Genomic DNA, 15,602 nt, shown 5'->3' with positions numbered 1-15,602 from the left:
AATATCAAATTGTATACATGTAATGCTGTTGACTTTATACAAATATTAATTGGGTGGCTCAACATTAATGTTGGAAGGATAACAAAAAAAAGTAGTTTTCAAAATAAAGGAGGAAACAAAAAGGGTTATGTGAACAAGTTTGTACCTATGCTTTCAACAAAAGTTTAGAATCAACCATTCAAATATCCTATATCGTCTATTTGTAAATTTGAAGGTTTGACAATATCAATATTAATGATCGACTGATATTTCTAAACAAAATATATTATCTTATTTCACACCCTAGCCAGTCAAATATAGGAGTCACCTAGTCATTTTCTTAGATATATAGTTAACAGAATCTTAACAACTTTGATTAAAATACTATTTTTAAAAGTTCAAGAAGTCAAACATTTTCAAGAGTTCAAAGACCAAAATAGAATAAGACAAAAAAGTTTATGAAACAATATAAGATTTAAACCAATTTTAATTTGCAAAATTAGAAAGGTTGAGTGTTAACCTTTTCCATTCTATAGAAACTAAATTTTATCGAACACATTACATAATGTGTTCTTTTGTGTTTGTCTTGTCGATCATATTTCTAAATGTAAACTCATTCCACTTTCTTTTGTTGGTGGACTCACTCACATCATCAAAACTCTGGTTTTTCTTTCGTGAATATTTATACATGTAAAAATTAGTTTATAAAGATGATCATCTTTGATAACACAATAATATTTAGCTTGTCGAGAATTGTACGCACTTTTTTATGCATACTGTGCATTGGCATGGCGAAATATCACACAATCACAAACATAATCACAAAGATAGTATTCTCCAATATTCTCGAGAAAATTTCTTAATCCCAAAGTTAAGATTTTCAAGCATCAAATATGGGTTGTTTCACTTTTGTGGGCTTGTTTGGCAAAGATAGGCCTGAGATATGCATGGGCCCAATTACCCTCCCGATATCGTCAAGGCCCATGATTTTGAATTCAAAGTTTTCCAAGTCAAATTATAAACACTAAACTTTTTTTTTTCTTTACAAATAGTGGTAGTGACGATTTCATCCTAAAATACTCTCAATTAAAATTGAACACTTTATATAAATTAATTGAGATTCAATTTTTACAATTGAGAGTTTAAAAATATAATTACGATTATTCAAACATTTTCTATATATATATATATATATAGACACACACATGTTAGCTATTATCCACTATCTATTATTTGTAGAAAAGAAATATAAGAGGTAACAAAGATGATAGAGATACATAGACCTAGCAAATTTAATCTAAGATTTTCCAAATATAATATATATTCATAATAAATGATTCCATTTTGTGAAAGTCAATTTGATTTGAGATATTTAATTATTATTAATTAAAATCTTCTCAATTTATATCTATTCTTCTAAAAGAAAATTTCAGTACACCTAATTATTAGGTCTTTTGTCCTTTCAATTGGACTATTACTATTATTTATTTATTTATGCTTTTGTATGGTTGGAAGTTTTTTATTAAAATAATAACAACAACAATAATCAAATGTTGACATTCTTAGCCACCTTCAGGTTGTTCACTCCAATGGAAGGTTTGACCTAACCTTTTTCATTTACAACCAAACAAATATATATATATATATATATATATATATATATATATATATATATATATATATATATATACACTATAATTATTATATTAATTTGACTTCAAGTGTTAAATGAATAGGATAGGAAGTAAAAGTTAAAATAGCTATTCTAGCGTTAGTCTCAACTTTCGAACTCTAACTTTTTAGATCGTGGTTATAAGAGAATAAGAATTTATTTTAGATTGTCGTTGTTTTTAAAATAATTATTGGTAGTCGTACTTTTTTTAAGAAAAAGAAGTTGGGGTTCGATAAATTTAAATTTTAAATTAGAAAATGTATTGTTATATTATTTTGGATAAGTTAATGTTTAAATTTGTTATATGAACTAAAGTACGATATTATGTAAATACTTTGGTTTATTTTACTATACTTTAGTGTAATGTAGGAACTTTTTGATACAAACAATTAGGGTAAAATTAATCAATAATGTTAGAATTAAGATTGTGAGGGAGCTGGATTTCGTTTATTGAAGCAGAAAGATGAAAATGAGGACATTTCATGACACTTTCTTCTTTCTTGTCCAATAATGTTAGAATTTCAAAATGTGTTTTTGGTAAAGCAATGGGACGGCTAATCACATGCTCTATGCCTCATGTCTCTACCAACACATACCATTATTACATTATTACAAACACCAAAATCATTGCACACATCTTCCCTAGTTTTGATAATGTCTATTCTTATCCCTATTTTTGGGAAAGTTTTAGCCTAAACTGTGTGTTTTGTATTTATAGTTTAAATACTTCGACCCAATCCAACGATGAGATGATATCAAACCGACCCTAAAAACTGTGTTAATTAAGATTAGTTTGCATAAATATATCAACTAAAATATAGGTTCATTTCATGTTAGTCATAGTATTTTTAATATTAAAAAAAAAAACACTTTGTGCTTTTCAACTGCTGTGTAGAAAACGTTTTATTTATAAAACATCACTCAGAAATCAAATGTTTGAATTTTCACAATACATGTAAACTAAAAAGAAAAGAAAAAAAATAGAAGAAGCTAATTACAAATACAACCTACAAACGTTATTAAATCTTAATCTAATAAGGCAATAACCTACTAATCAAACATACCTATCCCATTCAATTCAACTACCTCTCACCTGAGCATGATTAAATAAATTTTATTATACAATGTAAAATGAAGAATCTAACCTTTAATCTCAAGGTCATTACTTTAATAATTTTTTTTACAACACGGGTAGAGAGAATTGATCAACCTCTAGTATTAAATCTAATAGTACGCCTTTTATATCGCATAAACTAGAACTATGTTATTTTCGTAATTCTACGATAATAAACTATCGTATATATTCTTAAATGAGTTCAAAATTTGTTTGTTCGATAGATTAATTTTAAAAATAAAAAATGAATTTTGAACCGAGAATGATTATTTCCCTTTTCATTGCATTTTTTTTCTTTATTAAAAAAGAAAAAGAAAAGAAGAGTGGAATAGGATGCATGTCTCTTTATATGGATGGCTTGCAAAATGCAACCTTTCATGTGCCTAAACTCTTAAGCTTCCCCTTTCTATAACCTTTCTTTTCTCCACACATAATTAATAAATAACTTATTCCAATGCCATATATATATATATATGATTTATTTATTACAAAAGAAAACCCACTACTTTTCTTTTTAATTATATATGAATGATATAGATATCATTTTCATTTTTATACTTAAATTTATTTAATTTTAATGTTTATACTTGTAATAAAATATATTTATTTTTATTAAAACTATACGTTAAAGTTGTTCAAAAAAAGCTCAATAAATGATAAAATTATCAAGAAAATTAAAGATGAAAGGAAGTTTAATTCAAGAATTTTTTTTGGATAAGTGAGGGTTTAGGGTTATAGGAAGGAATGGATCGAAGCTCAATCCACAAGTTGAACCCGAATGAGATAGGTTAGTTCAAGAACTATTTTTCTTGAGCCGATTGTCCTCTAAATAGACACAAAATCATGATCCTAAAAGAATTAGGTCACATTGACCTATAACTAAGGCATGAAAGCACTTTGAAGAGGTAAGTGAATCGTGAGCTTTGTAATTTCGTAGTTATAATCTTAATTTTGGATTGAATCGAAGTGGACACATAGCATACACCAAATTGAATAGTGGGGATTATCATTTCTCTCTATAAAAAAATTGTTTTTGGTTCAAGACAATTTTTGCACCAACAAAAGATATGATACTATTTAATTTTTTAACAAATATTATCTAACTAATTTATGTAAATATTAATTTTAAGAGACTAATTGAAGATTGATTGAAAATACAATAAATAAAAGATTAGACAATTGAAAAGGTAAGAACTAAAATTAAACAAATTTCAAACTATCTCAACCAAAACTATATTTTAACCTAAATCTATTTATATGATCAAAATTTGATTGAGCGAATGTTGCGTGAATCTGAGTTTGCTACTAAATAATCACAAACCAAGAGCTAATCTTAATGGTAAGTCTAGATAGAATATCGTTGTTTATTATACAAAATTTAACTCTTTGAAATATTTCAAGATATTATTATTTAAGAAACTTTCAAACTAGTATGACGTGGATTTTCTTTTTTGGAAAAATGTGAGGTTTTTATATCTAGAAGATGAACAATAATTAATTAATAAATTAATATAAAGTATTCATTATATTTAATTTTAATCAATTATTAAATATAAATATATAATTTAAAACTAATATCTTTATTATTAATAATTTATATTATCTTAACTATTTAATATAAATTATTATGGTCAATTATCAATATTCTAATTAATTTATATTAATTTAGTTATCTATACTTTATTAAAAATGAGGAAAGTGGAAGAATTTTTACATTTCCTCTGTGTTACCTTTTCTTCTTCTTCTTTATTCTTTTCTTTTTTGTAAATGACTACTCTCCTATTTCATTTTTAAGGTGCAACTTTTCAATTGATATCTATAAAGAAAAGTTAGAACATTAAGGTGCAACCTTAGCATGGGACATAATTCATTAGGTACAAGTGGTTACTAATTAATTCCTTCATTATTTGAAACATCACTTTTTGAGTTTAAGTTTTTAATTAAATAATTATTTTATATACAAATTATTTGAATTGAAATTAATTATTTTGCACATCTAAATTTATATCAAACATTTAAAATCTAGACTTTCACATTCGGATATTTAATTCCTATACCTATAAAATAACATATGCAATCCAAATATATTTAACCTAAAATCCATGAAAGACACGAGGAAAAATAGAAAAATAGAAATTCTATTTATTTTCCTAGAAATCCCCTTTTTACCAAATCTACCTATTGTGAAAATGTCACATGGTTATTCTTTTAACTATAAAGTATCACTTTCATAAAAATGAAAAAAAAGAAAAAAGTAAAAGGTTAGAATAGAACTCATTTAATAATTTGGATAATAAGATTCATTTTACTATAATTTCTTGTAATATTTATATGTGCACTAAAATGAACCAAAATATATCATAATATTACAATTTATCTAATATATGTATTTACGATAGATTGTGATAGATCAATATCGACTATTATATTATATGTACTTATCTAACAAATCTATATAAATAGTCGTTTGTGATGGTGTATGGCAGATAGATTGTGATATATATTTTCAAATTTTGTATCATTTGAAATAATTTGTTAGTTTCTTATTAATTACTTTTGATATTTTATTTAAAATATAACTCATTTTCAAACTTTTAATTTGTTTTTACTTTTAAGTCTCACAATTTAAAAGAATTATAACTAACAAATTGAAAAGAAAAATTAACTTGTCATATAATTTCTTTTTCGAATTAAAATCAACATAATTCAACTCACACAACGTTTATACTATCCATATTATGTTGTATGAACTATATTAAAACATTTTATCACAAATTTGGATAATAACAAAATGATATGAATTCAAATTGTATTATTATTATTATTATAATTATTATAATTATTATTTAGGTAATAAATTAGGTGAAGTGGGTGTAGCTAATTATGTATCATTTTCAATTGTGAAAAAAAGAAACAAAAATAGAGAGATGAATATGAAATAAATGCAATTTATAATTTCCTCTTGTCTTTTTTCATTACTTTATTATTATTGAGAAATTGTTTTCTTTTTAATTAAAAATTTGGGAAACAGCTAACTTAGCTTTGAATAAGTCCTTTTTGGTAACGTGATTTCTAATCAATCTTTAACCATCATACGTTTTTATCCACACAAATCAAATTATATATATCTAATTCCATCTCTATATAATGTCCAATCTAGCTAGGGTTTCAACCTTTAATCATAATAAATTGGTATCTTTACTCCATAACAATAATAACTATGGATCAATAAGAGTTAATTTAGTTCAATTCGTATCCATAACCTCACTAGGGTTTGTGGTTTTAATCTACTACTCCCAATTATTCTATTAAATAATAATAATAACAAAGGAGTTCAAGTGAGGTTAGGTCAATGGTAAAATTTACAAAATCTTTCATTATAAAGGTGGAAAGTTTAATTTATCCACGACACAATTGTTGTACAAAAAAATGGTAATAATTGTGGTGGCATTTAAGCCCTTGGTTGGTTATAATAGTTTGTATGTTATTATAATTTATGTTTTGGGTGCATACTCGTGTTTAAGCTTAGGTAGGAAGTAACGAAAAAGGAAAAAGATGACTACGAAAAACACTAATGATGAGTTATTAATGTAACCTTAATAATACATTTTATATATTTGTTTTATTTAGTCCATCAACTTTTGTGATTTAGAGCGTATCTCTCGAGTGATTAAATCATAATTTTTCTTTAATGATGAGTTAGGATATAGGTTTGATTGTCCATTTTTATTTATAATGCAATGTTATTGTGATAATGTGAAAAAAAAAAAAAGATCGACAACCCTAAGTAACACTTATCTTTGTAGAAGATGTATGAATGAGATAAGACATATCAAAGAAGACATACTAATTTTGAAGAGATAGATACTTCTTGATATACAGTGTCCATCAAGAGCTACAATAGTTAAAAGGCCAAGAACAAATGTCATATGACGACTAAAACAAATGTCTCTTCATTCCGAATGAACACCACGTTTTCTAGAACATTATTATTTTGCAACAAAACTAGCCTTATACCATTCAAAAAGATCTTTGATGATGTTTTCTAGTCTTACAAAATCCACTTACAACCAAGAAGATCGTTCCAAAAAAATATATAAATATAATCCAATGTATGAATGTTTTGTAAAACTTGTAACTCCACCTTCATTGTTTGCTGCCAAAGAAATAAAAAGCTAACCTCGTGATAACGTGTATATTGTGTTATTGAATGATTCAATTGATCTCTAAATACATAGGTTAAATAGTAACAAATGTCTTGCTTTGAGTAGCTACACACTCCCACCAACAATTCTTTTTTTGCTTTGAAATTTGATGTTGAAATGCTAAAAAAAAAGGAATATAATATAAGAAAAGTGTGAAGAAAAAAAAAAGAATTGTAAAGTATAATTATGATTAATTAGAAGAAATAAGAAGAAAAAAAAAAAGAAGTCAAAATGTGTCCAAAAGAATTGTGGATTTGTATTATAAAAAAATAGAAATAAAGAAAAGAGAGAGAAAAGGAAAAAAGAGAAAGCAAAAGGAGGGAGGGGAGGGGGCCGGTGTTGCCTCGGCCTGCGCGGCGGTGCGACCAAATCAATGAATTCAAAGGATTCCCTCCTTCATCAACGCCGCCACGTGCTCTTTCTGGGCCCTCTCCCCCATTTCCCTTCCGCAAAACCAAACATTACCATATAATATCAACCATCTCACCTTTCAATCTCATACCCATACAAACAAGAACAACTGCTAACTTCTAAACCATACTTTATATTTATACTCTATTACTAATATATTTCATGAATATTTATACAGACACATTACAAAAATAAGGAAGTTGTGTTTTAAGATATCTTGAATTAAATATACGAAAACTTAGATATCGACGAATATTCTTTTAATTAAATCCAACTCTACATTCTTGAATATCATGTATTTTATTATTTGTATTTGTATTTGTCATCAATTGTGAATTGTTTTATATTTTATGAATGTTTACAAGAGAATGAGTATATCCATTAAAGTTATTAGAACTCTCTCTCTCTCAATAGAAGTTAAAAAATTACGTTTTAAAATTTAAAATCTAAATGTAAATCAAAATAAATATAACATAATTAGTAAATAGAAAACTTAAAGTATAGAGACTACGAATTCGTGAAATTCTCTCTCTTGTTATTGTCGCCGTTCTTTTCTTTTTTTCCTAATCGGCGCTTTTTTCAAACGTATAAAATGTCAATTAATTAAAATATTAAATATAAAAAAATAGGGTGGGTTTTTATTTGTCTTATTATTTAATTACTGATTCATTACTGGAGCTGGATCCTTCGTCATCTTCTTCCTCTTCTTCTTCCTCTTCCTCTTCCTCTTCTGCCGACGCCATTCTTGCCCATTTCAATTCCCTTTTTCTAACTTCTCCACCACCCTCATCCCAACACCAAACCCTACCCTCTCACATTCTTTTTTCCTTCCTTTATTTTCTCTTTCAAAGGACCCGCTCTTCGGATCTCTTTTTTTTAGGGTTTTCTTTCTTCACCTTAATGCAACAAGTGATTTTGATCCTTTTCGAACCTTCCGTGTTTTCCTTCTGAGCTTTGACATAGATCCATTGGACGGAGATTCTGTTTGCGTTCTTTTTTTTCTTTTTTAATTTTTTTGTTTCTCTCTGCTAGCCGAGAATGTCTGGGCCATTGGATCGATTCGCTAGACCATGTGAGTTTCTTTATAATTGGTTTTATTTTTTCTTCTTTTCATCTCCTGGGTTTTCTTCTCTTTGCAATTTTGGGGGGTTTCTGTTCACGCATTTTGAAACTAAGGATGGGGGTTTTGGTTTTGCTGTTGGGCTGTTTGTGTTTGCTCTTAAATTGAGACTTTTACGCTGAAGAGTGGGTCGAAAGAAAATAGAAGGGTGTTAATTGAGGAAAAAAGATCTTTCTTTGGGGGATGGTTGGGACTGTTTTCTCTTGTATAATTTTTACTTTGGGGTTTTGTTCTTGAACTGAGATAGCTATAGGGATCATCATATCACCTCCTTTCTAAGATCGTCATTATTTCGTTTGAAATCTTTTGTTTTGATTTTGGATCAAAGGTGATTTTATTAGAAAGATGAAATTTTCATGATCGGGTTTGGTTCATTTGGAATTTGACTTTTAAAGTCGCGAACATTTTCTTTATCTAGCTACCTCCATTGTGATTTTGACAAATTTCAGATAGATTACATGACATTCTTTCTTGGCTGTTTAGTTTAGAGGGCTCAATTTGATGTTATTATTTCATTTTCTTTGCGGTTAACTTCAGAGTGTGTATAGTTTCGAGGTGATTTTACCATGCATTTCCCAAATTCTGGAAAGGATCTGGTCATCATCTGCTTGTACCATGCATTTTGATTATCTTGCAAAGATTATGCTGCTTTCCGCCTCTCCCACTATTGTGCTTGTGTAAAAATACATATTAAGGGGGAAGAGAGAGGATACTGATGTTTGTTTTGGTTGTTTGCTTTTTTGTCAATGTTTTAGACAAATGCTTGGTCTTCTATTACTATTATCGAGTCAATCGTTTGTTGGAAAAATTGCTTTCAGGTGTTAGGTTATATAGGAAGGCCATAGTTGGCATTTGAATAGTTAATTGTTCGGAGGTCTTCTTGCTTTCTTGTTTAGTCTTATCGAAGTTTTGGTGTTTCCACACGCTTATACATGCATTCTTGTAAATGGTAGGCTTTGAAGGGTTTTCTGGTAGTGATGAAAGAAAAGAAAGGAAATCTGACTTTGAAAATTCGGAGGATGAAAGGAGGACAAGAATTGGGTCTATAAAGAAGAAAGCTCTAAATGCATCTTCCAAATTTAAACATTCCCTCAAGAAGAAGAGCAGCAGGAGAAAAAGTGATGGTCGGGTCAGTTCTGTTTCTATTGAGGATGTTAGGGATGTTGAAGAGCTGCAGGCTGTCGATGCATTTCGTCAAGCACTAATAATGGATGAATTACTGCCAGAAAAACATGATGATTATCACATGATGTTGAGGTGTGTAACCTTTCTCTTGTCCTAGCTCCTTTCTATTTCTTCTTTCATTTTATCTCTAATTTTTGGTTAATGAAAAAAAAGTTTGTTACCACTTTGAATTGCTTGGGGTTTGATTTTATTGATATTGGATTGTGTATAATAGTTCAATAACAGAAGTAGAAATCATTTGTCTTCCTGAAAGAAAGATTGATATAGTTCAATTTGACGATCTAGCCTGATTGAATCTGCTTTCTTCTAGCATAAGACAGCTTCAATCATGCTAGATTATTGGCATCTTTCATATGCAGCTGAGGCTTTCTACACATCTTTCATCATCGTGTTGTGCCACAATTTCTATCAGTTGGCCATTTTCCACACCTGCTGTAAAAGGTTTCATGGGCGCCTATATAATGCCTGATTCGAGCACGGGTCTTACATCTCCTGCTCTGCAGTGAAGTCTGTAGTTTCTTTAATCATATGATTACTTCTGTTTTTTTTTCCAGACAGAAAAGTATCATCCTCTCTGTTTCTCTCTTCAATCATTTGTTTGTTTTTTGGCCTGTGGTTATAGTAAAAATCAGATTAAATATCTATTTTTGGAAGCAACTTTACGCCAAAATTTGTGTAGTTTGTATGATTAATTTTTTTGGAAAGGAAGGAATAGTAGGTTCTTCGAAGATAAATACCCAAATTACATCAAATTCTTGTGTAATTACTTTTAATGATTATTACTAATTGGAAGACTCTCCTATATTAGCTCTTTGGGGAGGCATCTTCCCAACTCTTGCCCTTAGGTTTTTCCTTTTGCTTCTTTTGAATATAGACAACCGTTTCTTATAAAAAAAATCATTGTTGAGGAGAGTTATTTTAATTATATTTGTGCCCTGTCTCACTTAGGCTTGTAAGAGCCTACAAGCCTTGTAGTTAATATCATCCATGAAGCTTTTGTGCCTTCACAAAGCATTGTTCCAACTTCACTATACCCTGACTTCATGAAGTTCAATTCCTCTAACAAGATACGGAATTCTAGCATATTGTTTCTAGATGATATGATTGTAACCTCCCAATTACCTGTTCAGGTTTTTAAAAGCTCGGAAATTTGACATTGAAAAAGCTAAGCATATGTGGGCTGATATGCTTCAGTGGAGGAAGGAGTTTGGCGTTGACACAATAGGTGAAGTAAGTACAGGTTAAACCTTTTCTCAAGGAATAATTAAATCTATGTGAAAAATATTTATCCTTAATATGCTAGCAATTTCCCCCAGGAATTTGAATTCAAAGAGAAAAATGAAGTTCTGAGGTACTATCCTCATGGCTATCATGGGGTGGATAAAGAAGGTAGACCTGTTTACATTGAAAGGTTGGGGAAAGTGGATCCAAACAAACTTATGCAAGTGACGACTATGGATCGATATATAAAGTACCACGTACAGGAGTTTGAGAAAAGTTTTGCTATCAAGTTTCCTGCTTGTTCAATTGCTGCAAAGAGGCACATAGATTCAAGTACCACAATCTTAGATGTCCAAGGCGTGGTATGTTGGTTATAGATGTTTTTTCTATTATTCGATTAGTTCATGATCGAGCCATTCAAATTATTTTTAGCTTGCAACTTTTTGTTTCTTATTTAGGGTCTCAAGAACTTCACGAAGTCTGCTAGGGAACTCGTCATGCGGCTACAGAAAGTTGATGGTGACAATTACCCAGAAGTAAGCAACATCACATTTTTGTAATTACAACATAAGAAACTTATGTATAATATTTTCAATCTCAATACATACTTTTTTGAGGTATGATAGATGGAGCTTTAAATTTAGTAGCATGTGTTTCTTTCTCTACGATCTGTTGAATATTCCAGCATTGCTGCATTACTCTTGGAAAGCACATTGAACTAATAGATAAGAGAGATAATAAATTTTGAATTAATATCATCTTTCTTCAATGTCTTTATGCATATATATGCTAATATATTTTGACCTTTAACTTCCTTTTTTTTCGTAAGAGACTTCTCTTATTCATATCTTTACCTAAATATTGCCTCATGTAACTCAAAGAGCTCAAAGTAACTAGACATGTTGAACTTTTGAAGGGGTAAAAAATACAAAATGGTCATGTTGTCAACATTAGACAACATATCTTTACGTACCCCTCTTTACTCAATCCAAAGAAGTTGTATACTTTTTTGTTTGCTCTTTCTTGGGTTTATAATCCCAGTTCTTTCCTTTTTGCACATTCTTATTCTGATCTTTATCATGTAATCAGATATTATCTTTGATGATATCAGGTTGTTATACTTTTTCTATGTTTTTTTGTTTGTATGTTGAGTTCAATATAATTAATGTAGGTTCACATATGATATTTATTTACTATTGTACAGACTCTCAGCCAAATGTACATTATCAATGCTGGTCCTGGATTTCGGATGCTATGGAACACAGTGAAGTCTTTCCTTGACCCTCGAACAACATCTAAAATCCATGTATGTAGTAAATTTCCTTCTTCTATTCTATTGTTGTTATTCTAGAATTCATTTATGTTGTTAGATTCTGACATCTGTTTTTCACTATTTAAATTCATGATAGGTTCTCGGGAACAAGTACCAAAACAAATTACTTGAAATAATTGATTCCAGGTACTAGGGGATGATTGATTTTCCAGATACCATCTATATTATGTCATTATCTTTTTTCCCTTTTGTAAATGAAACACTTCGTTCACTTACTAAGTGCATGCATTTTGCAGTGAGTTGCCGGAATTTCTAGGGGGAAGTTGTACATGTGCAGATATGGGGGGATGCCTTCGTTCAGACAAGGGGCCATGGAGAAACCCAGAAATTTTGAAGGTTGATTGTGCCATTCTAACCTTTGATCTTTTATCATGAGTTTCAATTTAGGCTATGGTTGTTGAATGTGTGTTTTTGGCAGATGATTCTTAATGGTGAAGCACGACGTGCCAGACAGGTTGTTAAAGTTCTAAATAGTGAAGGAAAGGTTGTTGCGTATGCTAAGCCACATTACCCAATGGTAACCTTCTATTTTTAGAAACCAATCTGTTATGGGGCTATCCCTATTCCTCATTCCTAATTTCCACAACAAAGCATTAAAAATTGCTCTTTGTTTTAATGTTTTATAAAAGGTGAAAGGCAGTGATACATCAACGGCTGAGTCCGGATCTGAAGCTGAAGACATCGCTTCTCCTAAAGCAATGAAGAGCTATTCTCATCTTCGGCTGACTCCTGTTCGAGAAGAAGTAAGTTTTCACTTATTAATAAATGTATGTGGTTGCTATGGATTACATGTTGTTTGAGTTGTTTGGAAGCTTGCTGTACCTTCTCATAGAAAAAAGAGTTTCACTTCTAGTTTATGTGACAATATCTTGAATTATAAGATGGGCTATCAGACTTGAGGTTTTATTGTAAAAAATTTTGTGGTCGAAGAATTTCTTAACGTTATTCTTTGGCCATTGCAGGCAAGAGTTGGTGGGAAAGGAGGTTTTGCCGCTAACTTTTCTGGGTATGATGAATATGTTCCCATGGTCGACAAAGCTGTTGATTCTGGATGGAAAAAGCAAGTTTCACTCCAACGACCTAGTTCCTCCAAAGGTTAGCAACTCCAACCCAATCAGTCACAACTTCTGTGAACATATCAGCCGATAATTTGGGACATATCTTAAGATATCGATCAAATCATGTCGACGTGGTCAGTTCGTTAAAAGCAATGCTGATTGTTGAATGTTTATAGTTCCCAATGAATTTAAAGTTTATTTATTGTAGGGGCTCCACTGCCAAACACTGAAAAAGCACCCGAAGCACTTCATTCTCGAATGTTGGTAGTATTTATGGGATTCTTCATAGCCATTTTTGCTCTTCTCCGTTCACTGGCATTCCAGATAAGTGGGAAGAAATTGTCTATTGGTAGTCAAAACACTGCAGAATTATCATCCGCCGATAAAACAGCCACTGAGGAGAATCGCCCCCCTACGCCAATTGCTAAATTTACAGAAGCAGAACTCCTCTCTAATTTGATGAAGAGGCTGGGTGAGCTGGAGGAGAAGGTCGACACGCTCCAATCAAAACCATCTGAAATGCCATATGAGAAAGAGGAACTGTTGAATGCTGCTGTCTGCCGTGTTGATGCCTTGGAAGCAGAGCTGATTGCTACCAAGAAGGTATAACTGCTCTACTCTTCATCTTTTCAAAATTTGAAAGCCTTGACTTTCAAAATGTGAATGTTTGACTTATCCTTGTTTTAGTCACTTCTTCATAAATTATTGCTCCATACGACTGTTGTATCATATCGACGTGTAGCTTAAGTCTCACTATTTTACCGAGCAGGCTTTGCATGAAGCATTGATGAGGCAAGAAGAACTACTAGCTTACATCGATAGCCAAGAGGAAGCAAAGTTGCGGGTAAGCTAATATATTTGATATTTTTGCTCACTCTCCCTCCATGGTTTAACATTGAATCCTAGTTTTCTGATTGATGTATGTTCCTTTCCTTTATTAGAAAAAGAAATTTTGCTGGTAATATGCGCCCTGGTCTCGGTCTCGGTCTCGGACTTGGGAGAAAGAGAGAGAGGAGGATTCGCTAAGCACAGCTGGCTCTCGTGTAACGGCCATGACTCGGAGTTGAGAGAAGTCTGGTGGTGGCCGTCGATGTGACTGACTTTTATATTTGAATGATGTGATTATGTCTCCGATGAGGAGGAAAAACGCATGGGAATAGTTTGTGTGAAGAAATTACAATGTGAAGCTTTTGAATATATAAATGTTTATGGAGTAAGATTTTTATGTGTTTTTCTCACCTTCATCCAAATGAATTGGAATGGAATGCCACACCCATTTCTCAAACTTCAAGATATTATAAAATTCTATACATAAGCCCATAATATTTATAAATATAGCTAAATATCATACTTCAACTAAATCAATTTTTTAAAAACAATAAATAAAATAACAATGAAGTATATTGAACTTTGACTAGTATAATTTTAAAAATAACAAAATAAATTTAAATATTTATAAGATAGCAAAATTTTAAATTAAAGAGAAATTATAAATACACCAAAAGAAAAAATACACCTCAATGTATCATAAAATACGTCTAGCATATGGATTGAGACAATGTGACTATCAAAATCTTGAAATCAAAAATAGTGATTTCTTTGAAAAATCTTGAAATCAAAAATAGTGATTTCTTCAGTTCTTTTATAAAATATCAATTTACCTTGAGTTCTTTATAAAATATCAATTTACCATTTAGTTTTTAATTAAAAATTAAAACCTAAATTATTAATAGTTGATTAATAATTCAAATATAGAAGTCACACACCATTTCATTTTATTAGAGAGTTGACGGAATCTTAATGGTAGAGACCAAAATCTACCATTTTTTAAAGTTCAAAGACGAAAACAGATCTTTTAAAAGTTAGATCAAAATAGAACAATACACATAGTTTAGAGTCCAAAATAGAATTTACACCCAAAATTTAAGTAGATAACTTTAGATTATTACCTATAGTATATAAAGATATATTAAAGTTAACTTAGCATTTGCTACCCGTACATCTTTAAAAAAGATGCATATATAAGTTATTGCATAAGAAAATTTAAATGTAACTTCAATCTTATTTTTATGTACTAGTGACCTCTTTTAGCATTCAAATTTAGGAATGGAAAAATACAATTTTTTTAAAAAAATCAATCTATCTATATATATATGTTAATGATTTAAATATATAACTACACCTCATAACCATTACATAATGTTTCTCTCCCTTGGCCCTTTGATATAGTGTATAGATATATAGATATAGATAAAATATTATTATTTTAATTTTTTTAAAGTAAAGACATAAAAAAGAGTAAAA

The 15,602-nt window shown here is 30.0% G+C and overlaps 1 protein-coding gene across 1 annotated transcript; it reads left to right on the top strand.

The window, feature by feature from the left end:
* The first annotated feature begins 8,030 nt into the window (after positions 1–8,030).
* Positions 8,031–14,536, top strand: LOC101208172 (phosphatidylinositol/phosphatidylcholine transfer protein SFH8). The gene is made up of 14 exons (XM_004148783.2): positions 8,031–8,453; positions 9,455–9,758; positions 10,817–10,916; positions 11,003–11,269; positions 11,366–11,443; positions 12,112–12,213; positions 12,317–12,366; positions 12,477–12,576; positions 12,659–12,757; positions 12,870–12,983; positions 13,203–13,335; positions 13,507–13,901; positions 14,068–14,142; positions 14,240–14,536. The coding sequence occupies exons 1-14, from the start codon at positions 8,420–8,422 to the stop codon at positions 14,258–14,260; spliced, it is 1,872 nt and encodes a 623-aa protein (XP_004148831.1). The 5' UTR covers positions 8,031–8,419; the 3' UTR covers positions 14,261–14,536.
* The last annotated feature ends 1,066 nt before the right edge of the window (positions 14,537–15,602 follow it).

The sequence above is a fragment of the Cucumis sativus genome, chromosome 2 (assembly GCF_000004075.3).
Source record: "Cucumis sativus cultivar 9930 chromosome 2, Cucumber_9930_V3, whole genome shotgun sequence".
In the NCBI taxonomy this organism is placed as follows: Eukaryota; Viridiplantae; Streptophyta; class Magnoliopsida; order Cucurbitales; family Cucurbitaceae; genus Cucumis; species Cucumis sativus.
This window is presented reverse-complemented; position numbering and strand designations above follow the sequence as displayed.

What these genes read in the sequence shown, in the direction of transcription:
- LOC101208172 (XM_004148783.2), top strand. Translation starts at nt 8,420, where the DNA reads ATGTCTGGGCCATTGGATCGATTCGCTAGACCAT. An exon ending in GATTATCACATGATGTTGAG is followed by an intron (nt 9,759 to 10,816) that starts GTGTGTAACCTT and finishes TTACCTGTTCAG; the next exon opens with GTTTTTAAAAGCTCGGAAAT. An exon ending in CTTGAAATAATTGATTCCAG is followed by an intron (nt 12,367 to 12,476) that starts GTACTAGGGGAT and finishes TGCATTTTGCAG; the next exon opens with TGAGTTGCCGGAATTTCTAG.